The 18,970-nt window shown below is 48.3% G+C and overlaps 1 protein-coding gene across 3 annotated transcripts in view; it reads right to left on the reverse strand.

Annotated features, from left to right (window-relative positions):
* Positions 1–872: 872 nt before the first annotated feature.
* The window catches only part of Kctd1 (potassium channel tetramerization domain containing 1), a 200,589-nt gene continuing 182,491 nt past the window's right edge, over positions 873–18,970 (reverse strand). For all 3 annotated transcript variants that reach the window (XM_028892019.2, XM_028892020.2, XM_028892018.2), the window contains exons 4-5: positions 5,788–6,093; positions 873–1,458 (exon numbers count right to left, since the gene is read on the reverse strand). In XM_028892019.2, coding sequence (XP_028747852.1) covers positions 1,300–1,458; positions 5,788–6,093 — 465 coding nt within the window. In that variant the 3' untranslated portion in view covers positions 873–1,299. The remainder of the gene's footprint in view (positions 1,459–5,787; positions 6,094–18,970) is intronic.

Below are 18,970 nucleotides of genomic sequence, written 5' to 3' on the forward strand. Positions count from 1 at the left end.
CCAGGCCTGGTGTGCAAATCTGGAATCCCAGGGTGTGAGGGGAAGGCAAGAGGATAGAAGTCAGGACCTTGATGGGAACTCAGTGATTCTGAGCCCTGCATGGGTGACATGAGACTCAGGGAAGGCTGTAGGGAGGGAGGGCCATGCAGGGAGAGGTGTAGGGAGGCAGGGCTGTGGGGAGGGAGGACCGTGAGGAGGGAGGACTGTCAGGAGGCAGGACTGTGAGGAGGGAGGACCGTGGGGAGGGAGGACCATGGGGAGCCTGGCCTGGGAAGCACCAGCTTTAGAATTCACACTCAGCTTGAATGAGGCCCTGGTTTCTGTCATCACCCTCCTCATCAAGAAGAAACAAAGTGATTTATCTTATTCAACAGGCAGAATAACGGAGCACAGGTGGCATTGTGAGTTGGGAGAGAAGTGTCAGGACAGACCCACATCCTGATCTTTTCCTGAGCTTTGCCTTTAAAGCTGGTGCTCAACACAGGAAAAAAAAAAAAAAAAAGGAAAACTTTCATTTTAATTTGTCCTTATCCCAACACGTGTGTTCTACACAGAACCCATTTTTTTTAAACAGCGTTTATTGTATTTAATACATTATAAAATCTGAAAAAATTGTAGGAAAGCAGCAGACTGAAACTGGAGATCTCTAGCAAGAAATAGCTCTGGCCCCTCTGTCAAACGGTCAACGGTCAGGGGTAAAACAAAGGAAAGGTCACTCCTGTACAAACTACGGTTCGAACGGCCTGTCCACATACATCCGGTGCAGTGTGCTCTTGAGCGGTCCTCTGAATTCCCTCCTGGTCCCTACCTGATGAGACATGAAGCCTCTGCTTGCAAAGAAAACACCAGCTGAGGTGTTTTGTTTGTTTAAAAAAAAAAAAAAGAAGAAGAAAGAAAAGGAAGAAAGATAAAGGAAAAAGAAAGAATGGATGGCTGCTGGCAATGGACAGTGTGAGGAGACTGCCCTCCCTGCTCATGGCTTATGTACTGGACAGAGACCTCAGAGGCCAGGACACTCGTGGCCTTCGCAGCATCCACCCTAGCTCGCTCTCTCTTTGCATTTCCTACCTTTTGACATATATATTTATATATTTATATATATTTTTTTTACATCTTGAGGATATCATGATTCCAATTGTTCCCATATGAATACAGGTGTGATTTCTAGTGGATATAAATGTCTTTTATTCAATTTTAGGTTCAGAGCTTGGTTTACTGTCCCAGCTGCACACAAATGTTCCTTTTCGCATATTGTTATTGGTTGTGTGTGTTTTCTTTTTGCATAAGAAATATGTCCGTTTAGTCCAGTGGCTCCTGTTTTATCCGGATGACCGAGGGTACTCGGGGTGTCCGCCTCAGTTCCCGTCGGAGGACATATTCACTGAACTGGGACGAGTCCACGCCTCCCCCACAGGAACCCACAATTTCAAATCCTCTTTGCTGTAACCGCTCAAGGACCTGTGAAAAAACAAGACAGGTGTTTACTTGGGGGCGGGGCGAGTTCATCGGCCACATAAACCCACCAAAGATGCTTCCAAAGCTCAAGTCACGTACATTCAAGAGGGAAAGGAAGGGTTTCCATTAGAAAGCACACCCCAGATTAAGCTTAGCTCGAGCTGGGGTTGCCACTCGGTTGTAGAGTTATCGGCTAGCATGTACACGGCCCTGGCTTTGACCTCTTGCCACAAACAAGCAAGAAGACACTGGAAAGGTCTGGTGTAGCCTAAATGTTGTTTAATTAAATGTTTCTGAATTCCGAAGTCAAATGCTAGCCAGATCCTTGCATTTGCTATGTTGGGCACTTCGACACAGGAAGCCACCCCTGTGACTCTGAGACAGGGAGACAGGATGCTAACTGAGAGCACTCTGTTTCTTTGGCATTCCAACAGATAGTTCACTAGATAGAACCAAATCCCATACATCTCTAAAGGAAAGGGACATTATAAACCATAACTTTAAAAATAAGCTCGCTTCAACCTTTTTTTTCTTGTTCTTTTTTTTTTTTTTTTTTTTTTTGAGTGAAATGCTGTTAAATAACTCTCAAACTGTCAATAATAAAGTGGACCACGTGTGGTGTCACACTCAACACTTGGGAGGCAGAGGCAGGAGGATCAAGAGTATGGGAACAGCCTGGGCTACACAGTGCCAGCCTGGCTGAAAATAAGCAAGCAAAGCCCTAAATATAACTAAGCAAGGCAATCCTAATTATAATTAACTGATTAATTAAGTGTAGTGCTGAGGGCTAAACCCAGGGTCTTGTGCATGCTAGGCAAGCGCTCTACCACTGAACTACATCTCCTCTGGCTTCTTAATTATCATTTCTTATCACCAACTTTTATACAGAATATAGAAGCAAAACAATGTACTAGAAGAGACCGGAACAACAACAGTATGTACTCCAAAAATACGAAGCCCAGACTGAGAACAGTGGCCAGCTCTGTCCACAGGTGAACTCACTGTACACATCAGTGTGCATCGGCCTAACGACAGGGTGACGGACCCTTCCCTAAGTTCTGGTGAGTACAGTGGTGAGGACAGCGCTCTGAGCAGAACTCTCTAGCAGAGGAAGAAAGGGAACCTGCCAGGGAGAGCTGCCTCGGTGTGCTTCGAAAGGATCTTCTGCCCCATTAGAGAGGACATAGGAGCAGGAGGAACCATGGGACAGCAACAAACTGTAGTCTGATGCCGATTTCCCCCGGGGGTGTTATGTCTGCTTGTCTTCCTACCCAGAGGTTACCACACCATGACAAGATTCTGGTGTGACCTAGTGCTGCTTGTATGTGGTCAATGCCGTGCAAACAGCTTAGGAAGTCATTGCTTTTTTTTCCTAAGTTTTTCTTTATTTATTTACATATGTATTCTCTCTCTCTCTCTCTCTCTCTCTCTCTCTCTCTCTCTCTCTCTCTCTCTCTGTGTGTGTGTGTGTGTGTGTGTGTGTAAGAGAGAGAGAGAGAGACAGACAGACAGACAGACAGACAGAGAGTTACCTCTCTCCTTCTACCACATGGGTCCCAGCAACTGAACTCAAGTCATCCGGCTTGAAGGCAAGCACCTTTGCCAGCTGAGCTAACTCACAGGTTGGTCAAACACCCAGTCCCACCTCTACCAGGTGAGCTAACACACAGGCTGGCTAGACACACAGTCCACAGCAAAGTTCCTCCAGTTTAGAAAACTTTTAGGAACTTGAGGAGATTCTGCAGGTATCTGATACCCTGTCCCTAAGTCTCTGTGTACTGACAGACAGGTGTCTACCTCTTGGTGATGGGTGGAGTGGGAAGCAAGAATGGGTTGGGGCCGTGTGAGTGATGAAGGTGATACAGGTGAAATTTTCACAGCTCATTTGGTCAGTGAAATCAGGCATACAGAAGGTGCTCACTGGCCAAGGCTGAGACCTTCTTCCTCTGGCTTTGGATGCTGTGGTTGGCTCTATGGACACCTGGCAGGGTGTGTGGGAGGAAAAAGGCTTTGAGGATTCACAAGCATTTAGAGACAACACAGCCGTGTGTGTGTGTGTGTGTGTGTGTGTGTGTGTGTGTGTGTGTGTGTGTGTGGCCTTGTACGACCACCTCATACCTCCAGGGGGTGCTATCCACAAAGGTGAGAATGCAGCTCTTGCCCTCTTGAACCCTAGTGAGACTGGGTGCCTTTCTCTTGGTGCTGGCAGGGTTCATTTTTCTGAGTTTCCTGATGTTCTTCTCGGGGACAACCGCTCACACATTTGAAAACTTATAAATGGTGTGTAACAATTTCCCCGAGGCAGCCTGATCCCGTGTTTCTAGCCTTTGAACTCTTGGAGAGCGCTGCAGACGGAACATGGATGGGGTTGCATTTGCTAGGTAAGCACTTTGCCACTGACCTACGTCTAAGTAGTGAACAAAGTCACGGGCCAGTGCCAACTACAGAGGGCTAGGGACCCTTCAGCCTGCTGCCTTCTGACAGAGTTCCGTGTGGCAGGGTTCTGGGGGAGCTCAGGCGTGCCTCTGCCTTCTCACAGCCAGGCAGGTGCACCAGCAGAGCTTGCCTGCTAGCACTGGTGTCAGAGGACAGTGACCCACTGGCCACAGCCCTGGGGAGGGCAGAACAGGTGTGCAGCACACTGAGGTAAGCTCAAGCAGCACCTATCAGCATCTGAGCACACAGCAGCACCTCACATGCTCTAAACCAAATCCTCAGCCCCCCCCCCCCAGTGTTTTCTTCTCCCAAAGCACTCAGACAGAGACCATCCACTCTGTAACCTGCCTCCTCATTTCCATTATCATCTACTGTTCAGGATTTTTTTTGTTTTTTTTTTAAGACAAGGTCTCCTGTAGGCAAAGCTGGCCCTGGACTTGCCAATTAGCTGGATGACCTTGAATTTCTTTATTTCATTTTACTTATTTTTATTTATTTGTATTGGCATGTCTGCTTCTCAGATTGTGCATCATGTGTATACAGTTGTCCGGGGAGGCCAGGAGATGAGATCCCCAGAGCTGGAGTTGCAGGCAGTTGTGAGCCAACCAAGGTGGATGCTGGGTACTGAACCCAGGGGGTCCTAACCACTGAGCCATCTCTCAAGCCCTGACCTTGAGTTTCTGATCCTCTTGCCTCTACCTCCAAAGTGCTAGAATTATAGGTTTGCACCACAGCTCATGGGGTACTAAGAATCAGATCCAGTGCATGCTGGGTAAGCCCTCTATCAACTGATCTACATTCTTGGACCCTGGAGTATTTATTTTAGAACAAAGTTACAGAAGCTTCCTCTTCTGTTCAAAATCCTCCACTTCTTCCACTTGGTCTCACACAGGCAAATGAACCTAATGCCAAACACAACAACCTTTCTCCCAGAAAACCCCACTAGTCATGAAAAGCCCGAGTGCTGACCACTCTCTCCGAGGCTCACCAGGACTGTCTCCATCATCCCCAACCTCGTGCACTAGCACAGGCTCCCTCCTCCGATTCCTTTTCTTCAAGTGGCGTTCCTGAGAGCACTCCACATGCTGAGGGCTCTGCCACTGTGGGCTCTTTCCAGCTTGATCATTCCTCCTGAAGACCCCTAGGGGCTGGGTATGAGGTGCACCTCACGAGGCTTGGGCATAGAAAGCCTGTCCGCCAGCTGGTAGAATTGGTCATCGAGGACACTAACTGAATAGACTCCGTGATTCCCTTAGGACTTTCTGATGAATGGCTGTCAGAGGTGGGGCCTGATTGCAGAAAGTAGCACACTTGAGGGTGTACTTCTGAGGGGTACATCTTGCCTGGGCCACTTCCTGTTTGTTGCCCTCTTTTTTTTTTTTTTCCTGGTCACCATAAGGTGAGCAGTTTGCTCTGCCACACCCGCCAGTCATGATGTTCTACCTCAGCACAGCCCAGGAAACGGTGGGGCCAAGTGATCATCCCGAGACCAGGAGCCCAAATCAGTCCTTAAGTTGTTTCTCTCAGGGATGTGTTACAGAGACAAACACTAACACCAACACTGTGCCTCAGATGTCCTCTTACCACTATTGGGCAGCATTTACATTGGCTGATGTCTGCCCCACCCCACTTCTGAGACACAGACTCCGTGAACACAGAACTGCTGTCTTGTTGTCTTCTGTATCACCCATACTCATAGTAGGTATACATAGTGTTGAGCGCATAGTAGGCACTCAACACAGACTTGTGGATTTATGGGATGGATGCTGTGGAGGCTGGGAAACCACCTACCCAATGTAAGCATGGCCCACGACAGTTCCTCTGCTCCCTGGAGGAACCGAGCTCAAGCGACAGCCGGAGAACGGCATCGGTGCCATGCGGCAGAGGCTGACATACCTGGACTGAGTTGAGGTGACAGTAGCCGTTAAGTGGAAACCTGATGACGTGCGTCGAGTCGTGATTCCAGCCTGCGTTGACAGAATTGCACATCACATCGCCAATCTCCGGAAACACTTCTTCTATCAAGGACTTGTCCCCACTGAGTGTGATCCTCTCTCCAAGGTCCGGGGCCACACGCACCACGAGGCACTCACAGGGCCGTGAAAAGCGGCCACTTTCTCTGTCCTGTTTCCATCGCTCCATCTCCAACAACATTGGCTGAAGTTGAAAATATTTTGCCTCTTCATATAACAAAGTGTAGTCCTGGGGGGATAAAAAGGCATTTTACGGTGGAAACCACACATATATGGTGCCCCAAACAGCCATCCATGCTTGCTTTGTTTTTCTTTAGGATCTTCCTAGGTAACCTGGGTTGCCTTTGAACTCATGGTCCTCTACCTCATCCCCTCCCCCGCCCCAGGTGTTGGGACTACAGGTGTGTGTCATAGCTCTGGACATGACGACACTGTAGTCTTGAACCCCCAGCACCTGTGGCTGTCTGCACATTCTAGCAAGGAGCGAGAAGGGCTCAGGAGCCTCCCGCCCTCCAGCTGAGGGGCTGTGACAACGGACGACTGCAAGGAGAGTCTGTCTCTTTAAGGGTGGCCCCGTCGGCTGACCCCGCCCCATGGATGGTCAGCTGGGCAGCAGTTATGGCTCCACGTTCATGAGCGTATGGATCACACGGACTGCACTCAGCGGGTTATTAAAACAAGAGGACATGAAATTGAAGTAGGGGGTAGGAGGTGTTTATGAGGAGCTGGGGGAAGGAGTGGGGATCAATGTACAATCTTGTATGCATGTATGAAATTATCAAATAACAAATTTTAAATGTTATATTAAAAAAGAAATTGATGTTTGCTCACTTCTGTGGTATTTCAATAATCAAATCTAAATGTAAATACTTCACTTACAACACATTTGCAAAGACTCAGTTTGCACTCACTCACTCACTCACTCACTCACTCATTCATTCATTCATTGTGCTGGCTAGAATTATGTCAACTTGTCACAAACTATAGTCATCTGAGAGGAGGGAACCCCAGTTGCGAAAATGCCTCTATAAGACTGGGCTGTGGGCCAGCCTACAGAGTGTTTTCTCAATTAGTGATCAATGGGGGAGGGCCCAGCCCATTGTGAGTGGTGCCATCCTTGGGCTGGTGGTCCTGGGTTCTATAAGAGAGCAGGCTGAGCAAGTTATAGAGAGCAAGCCAATAAGCAGCAGCCCTCCATGGTCTCTGCATCAGCTCCTGCCTCCAGGTCCCTGCCCTGCTTGAGTTCCTGTCCTGACCTCCTTTGGTGATGAAGAATGATATGGAAGTATAAGCTGAATAAACCCTTTCTTCCCCAAGTTGCGTCGGTTCTGGTGTATCATTACAGCAGTAGAAACCTTAACCAAGGCTTTCATTCATTTTGTTAACGATACAGGGGATTAAGGGCTAGCAGATAGGTGCTTTTCATGAATCAAGTCCTCAAATGACCTACGAAATCAGTCACCATGATTATTCCCATTTCACAAATGAAAAACTGAAATGTGAAAGGATTCGCTTTCTTCTTTCAGTTCCAAAATACACCTGGGCATTTCAAGCTGGATGGTGTTGGCGGGAATCCAAATGTAATCTTCTCTGATGGAACTCGCATGCGGTTAGGCTCAGCTGCAGACACACTCACAGGAGCCTTTAGTCCTTGCCCCCTCCAGAACTCATCCTGGGGAGGTGTAGGAGGCGACACAGCCTGGGGACAGGCTTGAGTGGGCGTCTAGAAGATGGGCATGTGACTTTGACTTAAACTTGGGTGTTGGTATGTGATGGTTTAGGTGAGGCCGACAGAGATTTGGAAGGTTCTCACCCTGCCCCTGGCCACCTGTCAGTGGTGTCTCAAGCACAGATGTCAACAGCATGCAGCTCTGACTCCCATGAACTGGGTGAGAGAGGGGACTTTTCATTTCTGAAAGGCTCTTCCTCAAGCCGCACACAGATGGCCAACTCTACGGAACAGGTACTGGAGTAGACACGGGAGTGATTGAAAGAGAAGACGGAATGGGGCCAGGGACGGGATGGAGACGCAGCCATGTTGACAAGCAGGCCAATATTATCTGTCAGTGTAGCCATGGTCACAATCATCCCTGGGCGTGAGATAAGTGGATACTTGTCCAGACATGTCGATTGAGAACACTTTAATCAACTGACAAAGTCATTTCTGCCTTCCTTCCGTGAGCTGACAGGTGGTGCTTGTCATTCACATGAGAGCCAGCTCTGTAAATACATGGCCTTGTGTCTCTGAGAGCAAGGGACAGCCCAGAAGCAGAGGATGGCCCAGAACTACATGGACAGTTCTCTCTCTCCAAGAAGCAGTAACCATGGCAGCAGCTTCATTCGTGTCTTCCTGAGAGAGCAGGGGAATGGTGCAATGGTCGGTGCCAGCGGGCCTCTCATTGGACAGTCCACTTTCCATGTCGGGGAAACAAGGGCCAGGTGTAAGATGCTGTCAGGGATGCTCATCTCGGGGCACAATCTGATGCTTCTTTACTCTGCCTTTCACCTCCCCAGCAAAGGGAGCCATGACTCTGATAATCCTCCTGCATGTGTTTCTATCTGCATGGCCTCCTGACCCTGGGGACACGATTTGGTTTTAAGATAATGAGAATTAGCTGAGATGTGCCCACTCTCAAAACAGGGCAGAATCAAGCTGGGTAAGTTTACACACCTATAATCACAGGATCTTTGAGGTGGAAGTAGGAGGATCAGGAGTTCAAAGCCAGCCTAGGCCACAAGAATAAAAGAACAGGGTGGGTGTGGGGAACACACCTTTAATCCCAGCATTTGGGAGGCAGAGGCAGGGGACTCTCTGAGTTCAAGGCCAGCCTGGTCTACAAAGCAAGTTCTAGAACAGCCAAGGCTACAACAAAGAAATCCTGTCTCGAAAAAAAAAAAACCCAACCATCCACAACAAACAAACAAACAAGAACAACTGGACAATGATGACAAAAGCTCGGCCCCCATGCCAGGCCTTCGGGGCAGGAGACAGCAGACCTGGCTCTCTGCCTGCCTGCCCAAGCTCTCCACTCTGGAGCGCCGTCATTTTTAAATTCTAATGACTGTGAGATACTGACCTAAAATAACTTATTAATGTGAACATTCTCAAGGAGATTTAAAAACAGAGCGGAGGGCTGGGGAGATGCCCAGTCAGGGACGTAATGGTTGCGTCAGTGTAAGGACCGAGTTCATTCCCGGGGCCCACGTAAATAAGCTGGGCAGTGTTGTCATCCGAGCTCTGGGCATGTGGAGACAGGTGGATCCCTGAGGCTCACTGGCCAGCCAGCCTAATGTCAGCAACTTTCAGGAAGTAAGATCCCCGTCTCAATGACAAATACAGTGGATGGAGTCCTGAGGAAAAACACCCGAGGCTGACCTCCGGCCTCCAAATGGTATACATGTATTCCTGTGCATGCACACACATGAACGCATGTACACACCCCCAAAACAAAACCCAGAATCAATAATAGTAGCAACTTCGGAGGTTGAGAAGGAGTATTGAAAGTTCAAGGCCAGCCCAGGCAACTCAATTAGATTCTGCCTTTAAAAAAAAAAAAAGGAAAACTTAAGGAGTAGGGAGGAAACTGAGTAGCACAGTAGTGCCTAACATGTGTAAGGCTTGGGGTTCAAGCCCTAGCATTGACACACACACACACACACACACACACACACACACACACACACAGACACACACACACACACACAGACACACAGACACACACACACACACACACACACACACACCACACACACACACACACACACACACACACACACACACACACACACACACGAGAGCTGTATAATTAGAGGGGAGTGTGGTTTGCTTGAGAAAGGCTCTATTAACGCACATGGGCTTCCTAGAGCCATCAGGCCTTCCAACCAAGTGAAGATGCTGGGAACAGCCTGCTTGCCCAGCTTGACCCCGGGAGAATTCTGTCCCACACCGCTGGGCCTCTGGCTGAACGCTTGAGCCACAGGAAGTTGACTCCAGTAAGTCACAGCACTTACAGGTGCTGGCAGCTTTGATTGTTATAAATGGCGGCATTAGAAAGCCCTGAATTTTCCCATGCTACCAACTCATTTTTTCTAATTCTCTCTGGAGTTAGGGTGATTAAAGAAAATGTTTTAGTTTAATAAGTAGTGGGCTGGGCAGTGGTGGCTCACACCTTTAATCCCAGGTGGTAGCAGGGGATCTCTGTGAGTTTGTGGCTAGCCTGGTCTACAAAGCAAGCTCCAAGACAGCCAGAACTATTACACAGAGAAACCCTGTCTCAAAAAACTAAAATAAGTAAGTAAGTAAGTAAGTAAGTAAATAGTAAATGAAAAGAAAAAGTCATGGGCTTCACTGTGACACCTCCATGAAGATGTTTCACTGCACTGGGCTTTTCCTCGGCCCTGCATTCCCGAATTTCCCTCTGCACACAGCATGTCCTTCCTGCTGGTCCCCTTCCTCCCTGACAAGCGGGGTGCCCCTCCCTTCCATTTCCCTCACAGGCCCTCCACTCCATTCAGACCGCCTTCCTCTCCCAAAGTCCCTCTTTTATTTACCTCCCTCCCTCCCTCTCTCTCTTACACACACAGCCCTAGAGCCTGCATATAAAAAAATGTGATATTTGTGCTTAATTTCCTTAACACGATGACCCCTATTTCCATCTGTTCTGCTGCTACCTACATGATTTTGTGTCTCTTTACAGCTGAATAAAATTCCATTGTGTCTGCACACTATGCTTTCTTTTTAAAAAATGAATTATTTATTATTGTGTGTGCATCATGTATGTGTACGGGCCAGTGTGTGCCATGATGTGTGTGGGGATCAGAGGACAATTTTTGTGGAGTCAGTGGGTTTGAGGACGGAGCTTCATCAGTTCTGTGATGGGCACCTGTGCCGGCTGTGTATCTTGGCAACCGTGAAGCATTAAACACGGACAAGCAAGTCTCTGTGGTAAGCTGACTTGGATTCCTTTGGCTGCTTATGCAAGTCCGGTGCTCGTATTTTTCTTTTCTTCTTTTCTTTTTTTAGGCACCCACACAGTGATTTCCACAGTGGTCACACCAGTGTGCCTTCCCGGCAGTATATAAGGGCGCCCCTCTCCCCACAGTCTCACCAATATTTGTCAGCGTTAGTTTTCTTATTGACTCGCATTCTGACAGGAGTGAGTTGAAACTGTAAAGCATTTTTTAACTGTATCTCCCTGACAGCTCAGGATGTGGAACAGGATTTCAAAAAAAAAAATATATCTTTTCTCTTGTCCTTGTAAAACTTCATTAAAATGCATGAAATCTGACTGCAAGACCTGGAACTCTAAAATTGCTGGAGGAAAACACAGGTAAGAACCTTCAAGATATGCATAGGGAGGACTTTCTGAACTGACCAATAGGAATGCATGAAGCCAAAGGCTTCTTACAGCCCGGAAGACAGCAGGGGCAGCCATAGAGTGGGAGAAAACCTTTGCCATCTATACATCTGACAGGAGATTAATACCTAGAATCGGTTAAAAAAAAAAAAAAAAGACAAAAATTAAATACCCCAAATCCAAATCAACAAATGGGCCAATGAACCCTATTGATGTAACTAACCGTCTTATTAAATAAGAAACACAGAAACAATGTAAAGGAGAAAGCCGAGAGGTCAGAGCTCAGAGCTAAAATCTCACCCTTCCGCCTGCGGTGTCCCAGCTTCTCGAAAGAGAGGGGGTCAGAGAACAGACAGCCACTAGATACAAAGGCTAGAAAATGGTGGCACTCACACCTTTAATCCTAGCATTCCAGAGATAGAAATCCCTCTGGATCTCTGTGAGTTCAAGGCCACATTGGAAATAGCCAAGCATGGTGACACACGCCTTTAATCCCAGAAAGCCAGCCTTTAATCCCAGGGAGTGGTGGTAGAAAGCAAAAAGATATATAAGGCGTGAGGACCAGAAACTAGAGATTTTGGCTGGTTGAGCATTCAGGCTTTTGAGCAGTAATTCAGCTGAGACCCATTCTGGATGAGGACTCAGAGGCCTCCAGTCTGAGGAGACAAGACCAGCTGAGGATCCGGCGAGGTGAGATAGCTGTGGTTTGTTCTGTCTCTCTGATCTACCAGCATGGACCCCAATAACTGGCCTCGGGTTTGATTTTATGAATAAGAACTTTTAAGATTCCTACTACAGAACCCAATACATAGTTCTGAAAAACAGAAAACCGAACGGCCAGAAAAGTAGAAAAAGTGTTCCCCACCCTGAGTGGTTTGAGCTATTGTGATTTCACCTTCTGCTGACCTCCTTCTGACACTGTAGCCTGGCGTCACACAGGCTGAAATCAACCTCCAGTCTTTCGTGTGGCTCCAAGGGTCTTCATCAGCCACTTTGCTTGACGCTGTTGACATGCTCCTAACACCCCAACAGCGCACCACACTGAAGAAGGTGTCACTCAAGAACACACAGGACAGCCTCTGCTCAGCGGGAGGCTCTGCCACTAGTAAGGACACCGTGTTTCCGGTCACCGCTGGCTCGAACGGACAGGTGAAAGGAAAGAGCCTGGTGGCTGGCAGTGTTTCCTTTCTCTGCTTCCCAGCTGCATGATGGGAACAGGACCATGCATTCTCCACCACACTGGATGCAGCCTTCTAAACCCGTGAGCTAAAACACTTCCTTAACAGAAATAACAAACATTGTAAGTAAGTAATTCTCACAGTCCTGGTCAAAGGCTATGCTGGAATCCACAATGGCTTATTAAGGTGAGTCTTTCCAGAGGCTCTGGCAGAAACCAATTTCTTCCCCCTTGCCAGCTTCCAGAGGCTGCCCACAGGCTGGCTGGTGGCCTCACAGTCACTCCATCCTCTGCCTTTATTGTCACACATCTTTTTCTGACTCTGACTTTCCTGCTTCATCTTATATTTTTAAGAACCCCTGTAACACAGCACACCCAGGTAATATGGGTCAACTCCCCAACTCAAGGGTCTAGCTTAATCAAACTGGAAAGTCCTTCTTTGCCATGTACAGGAATTAGGGCTTGGCAGTCAATGCTGCTATTCTGCCCCCCCCCCCCCAGCGCAAAGGTCATCCTCTTGGCACCCCATCTCTCTGTTTGTTTGCCTTCTGCTTACAGAGGGTTCTCTGAGCCTCCTTCACAAAGCTGCTGTGTCTGTCCTCATTTGGTGTCTGGAGTGTTCTGAGAGCCTCCATAATTTACCCCACCCTAACTTCCATGCTGTGGGGCTTTAATTTTTTCTACCTGAAGACTCTGATTCCCTCATCCAACACCCTGTGTCGCTCTGAACTGAGCAGTCTGTTCCTTGTGAGTCACTGTGCAAAATATCCAGACAGCAGGGCCAGCGCTTTGTGGGGTTCTGGCGATAAATCAAGGCTGGACTTCGGAAGCCGTCATTCTAAGATCTTGAGCTTACAGTAACGACATTTGGTAGGGGTCTTGTTGGAATGCTACAGTTTAGAGTAGGGTTTTGAGGGGACAGATGGCATTCTAGAATGGGGTCACGTCTCCACATTGCCCCAGGCTTCTCCTGCACCATTCAGACCTCAGCCTCTGTCTGAAAACTGAGGGAAACAAATTATATTACAGCTTCTCCCACCCTAAAACGCTGCATCTACAGCAAAACCATGATAGGATAGAGATCTTATAACCCAAAGGTGATAAAGCTGATGGTGTTTGGCAGGATGTGACCTTGGGTTCAACACCCAGCACTGTATATAATAAATACACACATAAATAAAATCAAAGGTAACGAGGCTAGAAGGACTTGGGGTTAGAGTCCCTCCTTAATCACTGAACCCTTACCTTTTTTTTTCTATAAATACACAAGTCACATATTTTTAAAGACTCTGCAGCCTGGCCATGGATGGACTGCGCATCTCCATGACAGACAGCACATCTCCTGTTCTAATGCTTGAATTCATCATTATCATCTTCTCTTGGAATGTTAGAGAAACAATGGCTGTTTTGAGACTCTGAGCCTTTCCTGGTAACTTCTGTTGCTAATGAAGGTCTAGGATGTCCTCTACCCCTTCCTCTGGGGCCCTAGATGGCATCCTGTGGGCCTCACATTGAACTGTGCCAAGGCACTGGGCATCTTTCTCCCTCTTACCGACCCTAGCTGTGCTTTCCTTTATCCCACCGCTCTGTCTGGTTCCTAGGGAAGATGAGCTCTCTGTGCTGTGTGGAGACAAAGGGTACCACTGGGAAGAGCTGAGCATATCGATGGCTCATCGCGCCAGCATGCCTCTGGGCACTGACCAGCCTGATCACTGCACAGGTCCACTCACTGGGCCACCATTTTCTGCACGGTTAGGATTACTCTGGCCATTCATTTTCTCAGCAAGCTCTTGTTTGTTTGTCTGTCTGTCTGTTTGTCTTCTGTACTTCCAACCAAGCACACAGTTATAGTTTTGATGCACCAGAGAACTCCCTATAATGTGGAGTCGGTCCTGTTGGCTTTTTCTTCAGAAAACTTGGCACCATCCTTTAGCAGGCCTGTTTAATTCCGTGATTTCAACTTCCTGCTTTGAGAGTTTTGTATGGCCATTTTGGGGTTCTCTGGTCCCAGGGTCATCCCCCTGTTGCCTCTAGATCTTTTGAAATATTCCTTAGGACCCTTTTCTGATTTGACAATGTCCTTTCTTTGCCTTGCACAGACTCTAAATTACTTCTCTCTTCATCTCAAGACACTTAGTGGAAACAGGCAGAAAATGTCAGAGCCGCAGCGGGCTGGACTCCAGCCCCTCTGAGAAGATGTCAGCGCCGCAGCGGGCTGGGCTCCAGCTCCTCTGGGGAAGATGAGCCCACATCATCTGCTTTTCCTCACCTGTGAGTGAGAAGTTTTCAGTACGGCGACTGGAGACTGGTGAAGGCTGGACACAGCAGTGAGAGCCCAGGGCCCCAGGGCCCACTTCCTCACTGGCAAAGGGCAACAGTTCTTCACCAACTTTGCATGTTTCAGGGATTTGAGCTTCTGAGAATATGCGTTTAATTTTTTGAGATTTATAATAAGTTTTTGAGATAGAAAGAGGGAAACCTCACTTTATAGGGGAGCTTCCCTAAGACCTGAAGACAAGCACACAGGAGAACATGTAAACATGGATGGACTCCAAAATGCAAATAAATCAGATTTTAAAAAAGTATTTCTTGGGCTGGAGAGATGGCTCAGTGGTGAAGAGCACCTGCTGCTCTTCAAGAAGACCCAAGTTCAGTTCCCGGCACCCATGTGGGAGGCTTACTACTGCCTGTAGCTCTAGTTCCAGGAGATCCAATGCCCTCTTCTGGCCTCTATTGGTACTGCACATACACAGAGCAGGCACTCGTTTGCACAGAGCGGGCTTACACATACACACACACACACACACACACACACACACACACACGCACAGAAATAAAAATAAATCTTAGGAAAAATGTTTTTGTTAATTACACATTTCAGGGGTGGGTAAATACACAACACACTAGTTTCTTTTTGCTGCTATAAGAGATGACTGGAAAAGCAATAAACCACTTTGTCTCTTGAAACCAACAGAGACTCATTCTCTTGTGAGGGCGGAAGTTAGAAATGGATGTCACTGGGCTGCAACCAAGGGTCAACAGGACCCCTCTCCTGCAGATGCTCGGGGCAGCTGTTTCCCGGTGGCCGGCCGCCATAGCACTCCGTTCAGTCACAACCTACCTTTGAGCCTCTTGTCCCCTTTTATAAGGTCCTAAGGGCCCACCTGGGTTCTCCAAAAAACTCTCTTCTAACCCTGTAACCTAACCTCCTCTGCAAAATCCCGCCTGGCACAGAGGCAGCATGTTCATGGATCTGGGCCCTGGGACTCAGCTCTCCACAGTCTCTGTCTCCTCAGAAGCCCTCAAAGTCTTGTTTGGCTCCTGACATGCTTGATGTTTTAATGTGGTTGACACATCCTTCTGCTTACAGGGCAACTAAACCCCTCACTCATTCACCTTAAAACCCGTGTCTGTGCCAAACATCACACAGGGCCCCAGCAGCACAGCAGATCACCCACAGGGAATGCAGTCAGTCCTCAGGACAGTGGGATTGGATCCCTGAGGCCCTGGGGAATGCTGGCTCTCAACAGCAGGACATCACAGGGATGTCATAGAGGGCACCATTCTTTGCTTTAAAACGGTGCCCTGCGCAGCCATCAGAAGTGACAGACCTCTGCAGGACTTACCTTCATTTAGTTTTAAGGACTTTCTCCCTACAAGGGTGGCGTGGCCACCATGGTTTTGCAGTGTTTGGACGCATAAAGTTAATCATTGTCCTCATTCTGCAACTCTTTCTTAGGCTGGCATTCTGGTGTTTTATTCTGTGTGTGTGTGTGTGTGTGTGTGTGTGTGTGTGTGTGTGTGTGTACACGTGAGTGCACATGCATGCATGTGCAACCACGGGTATCATTCCTCAGTTGCTCTACACTTGTTTTTCAAGGATCTCTCATTAGCCTAAGCCAGGAAGGCTAGGCTGGCTGGCCTGTGAGCCCCTGGAATCTGCATGGCTCCACTCCCACAGTGCTGACATTGCAAGTGCATGTTGGGCTTCTTCATGTGGGATGGAACTCAGGTCTTGGTGCATGCGTGACCAACACGTTAGCATCTTACGGAGCTGTCTCTCCAGTCCTGGGCTTGCTTTCTGTGTTTTCGGAGCCTGGGCAGTTGCTCATCTGTTCCCGTTCTTCTCCTGCTCTGACCCACGGCTTCTTACCAGAAACCCTCTCCCCTCACCAGTGGAAGGGGACTCCCAGCTTCTCCTGACGGCTCTTGGGTTTGGGGACCAACGGCACCCAGCTTTGTATTTATCTTTGCCGGCTAATAAAGGAAATGGAGACAGCAATGTGTCCCTTCTGTGCTTTGCTGGGGTCCCCGCCCCCTGTACACCCTGCAGAAAAGACTAGACCAAATCCAGCTAACAGTGACCGGATGCTTGATGACAGCCCTGAAGGCAGAGACACCATCAGGCTGGCAAGTCACATGGACATGGCACTGGAGGAGTCAGGCCTGACTGAGGATTTGGTGAAGGGAGGAACTCCAGGCCCTGTCTCGAGAGGGCTCAGGCTGGGACTGGCTGCCTGGTCCTCTTTGTCCTCCTAGGTTGCTGCAGCTAGTTTCCTGCCTCTGAGGGAGCCTCCTCGTGAGGAAAGAGGTAGGCATGGGCAAGAGGAACATGGTCTCTGGAGCGGGGAGCAGCGTGCAAGGTGGCAGCAGCTGTGTGGCCTGGTGCAGGCACCCTGAGTGGAAGTGAGGTCCCTCCGCTCTGAGACAGCTCTAACAACTGGAATAACCAGAAGCTACGCTTGTGGTGCTGGAGTTGACTGAAGAGTCTCTCAATGGAACCGGATGCGAGGAGAGACTCTGGTCACTGGTGGGTGGATCCAGGGCAGTGACAGTGATGTAGGAGAACTCAGAAAATCCTAACAGCGGGGTCCTCACAGCTGTCCCACTGTTTCTACCCATGACAGAAGGCTTCCATAGTTCCATGAGATAAACTAGCAAGTCTCTACCCCGCCCCATAAGGACTCTTTCCATAAGCGAGAGACCGCTGGTTCTCAGCAGGCCGACTCTGCTGCTTCAGGGCATTCGGCAACGCTTAGAGACGTCTTTGTTGCTATAACTGGGGGTGGGGCACTGTTGGCTCTTGGTGGGGAGAGGCCAGGAAAACTGATCAAAGTCTTACATTGTACAGGACAGCCCAACCCCAGAGAATCACTTGGCCGCAAATGTTGGCCAAGCAGAGGTTGAAAAGTAGTCTTCACAGAGCTCATTTCTCCAGCAGCCCAAGGGCATATGCCTCAGTAGCTGGCAAAGTTCAATCCTAGCATCATAGGCTGGCCACAAGCTTCGTTCGTGTGCAGCAACACGAAGCACACACTATCACGGGGCATGTGTTCTTGGTAAGATGTTGAACCTCAAGACCTCCAGATACGAACCTCCAGGTCAAATGAAATCAGGAGAAGACTGAATGAGCTAAACTATCAGGACGGCAAACAGGCAAATAAATCTAGATGACATACCATTCTGTGGGGCAGCTGGTCCAGCCTCGTTGCTAAGTAAGCAGGAACCTTACTATAGAGTTCCGAGAGTGATGGGCTGTAAATTCTCACTCAATATGTGGCCAGCCAGTATCCCGGAAACACTACCTGTGCAGGACATTTGGGGGACCAACCAAGTAAACTTCAGTGGGGTTATGGTATTACACGAAATACTGTTTAGTAAAAAGGGTGGTAGAAAATTGTTAAAATAAGTATAGGAAAAGTTCCAAGGGGGTATGTAAGGGTCTGTCATAGTTCTCTTTGGTAGCCCACTTGACATACCTGGACAGAGGGAGCGTCACATGAGGAACTGCCTCCATCGGACAGGCCTTTGGGCTGGGGGAATTTTCTTAACTTGGCTAACTACTGTAGTGCACAGAGAGCCCCCCCCTCCCATGGCAGTGCCAGCCCTGGGTGGATGGTCCTGGGGGTGTATAAGCTGAGCAACCTAGAGGAGGAAAGCCTGTAAGCAGCATCCCTCTGTGGTCTCTGCTTCAGTTCCTGCATCCAGCTTCCTGCCTTGACTTCCTGTCTTGGCCTGCCTTCATGATGGATTGTAACCATGTAAGCCCAGCGAACCTTTTCCTCTCCAAATTGCTCTTGCTCATGGGTTTATCACAGCAGCAGAGAAGCAACCTAGAGCAGGGTTTAACTCTGGTGATCTGAGCAGGGGGAATACAGTGCATCCATGTTCTTTGCTTTTCATATGTTCAGTTTTTCTGCAGTAGATACATACTTCTATAATATTAAAAAAGCATTAGAGTTTTCGATACAGTGTAGACTGATAAGCTAGGCTGCCTGGTAGTGGATTTGTGTAAATCTAGGAAGGGTGGATATTCACAGAGAGCGATCACAGTGGGGCTGTTATCAAAGATGTTAAAAATAACAAGCTGCAGGGAGAGACTCTTATGGGTCCTTAAGAGCAGTCAGAGCAAAGTGTCAGGCTTCTGGAGTGTTGAGAGCTGCAAACACGTTTGTGTTTGTATGGGGGACTGGAGCAGAAATGAGCAAATCATAATTGAGGACGGAATCAGACAGGAAGGGTAGTTAAATCCACATAAAAACACTCAGAGAATTTTTTTTTTATCAGAATGT

The sequence above is a fragment of the Peromyscus leucopus genome, chromosome 19 (genome assembly GCF_004664715.2).
Source record: "Peromyscus leucopus breed LL Stock chromosome 19, UCI_PerLeu_2.1, whole genome shotgun sequence".
NCBI classification, from domain to species: Eukaryota; Metazoa; Chordata; class Mammalia; order Rodentia; family Cricetidae; genus Peromyscus; species Peromyscus leucopus.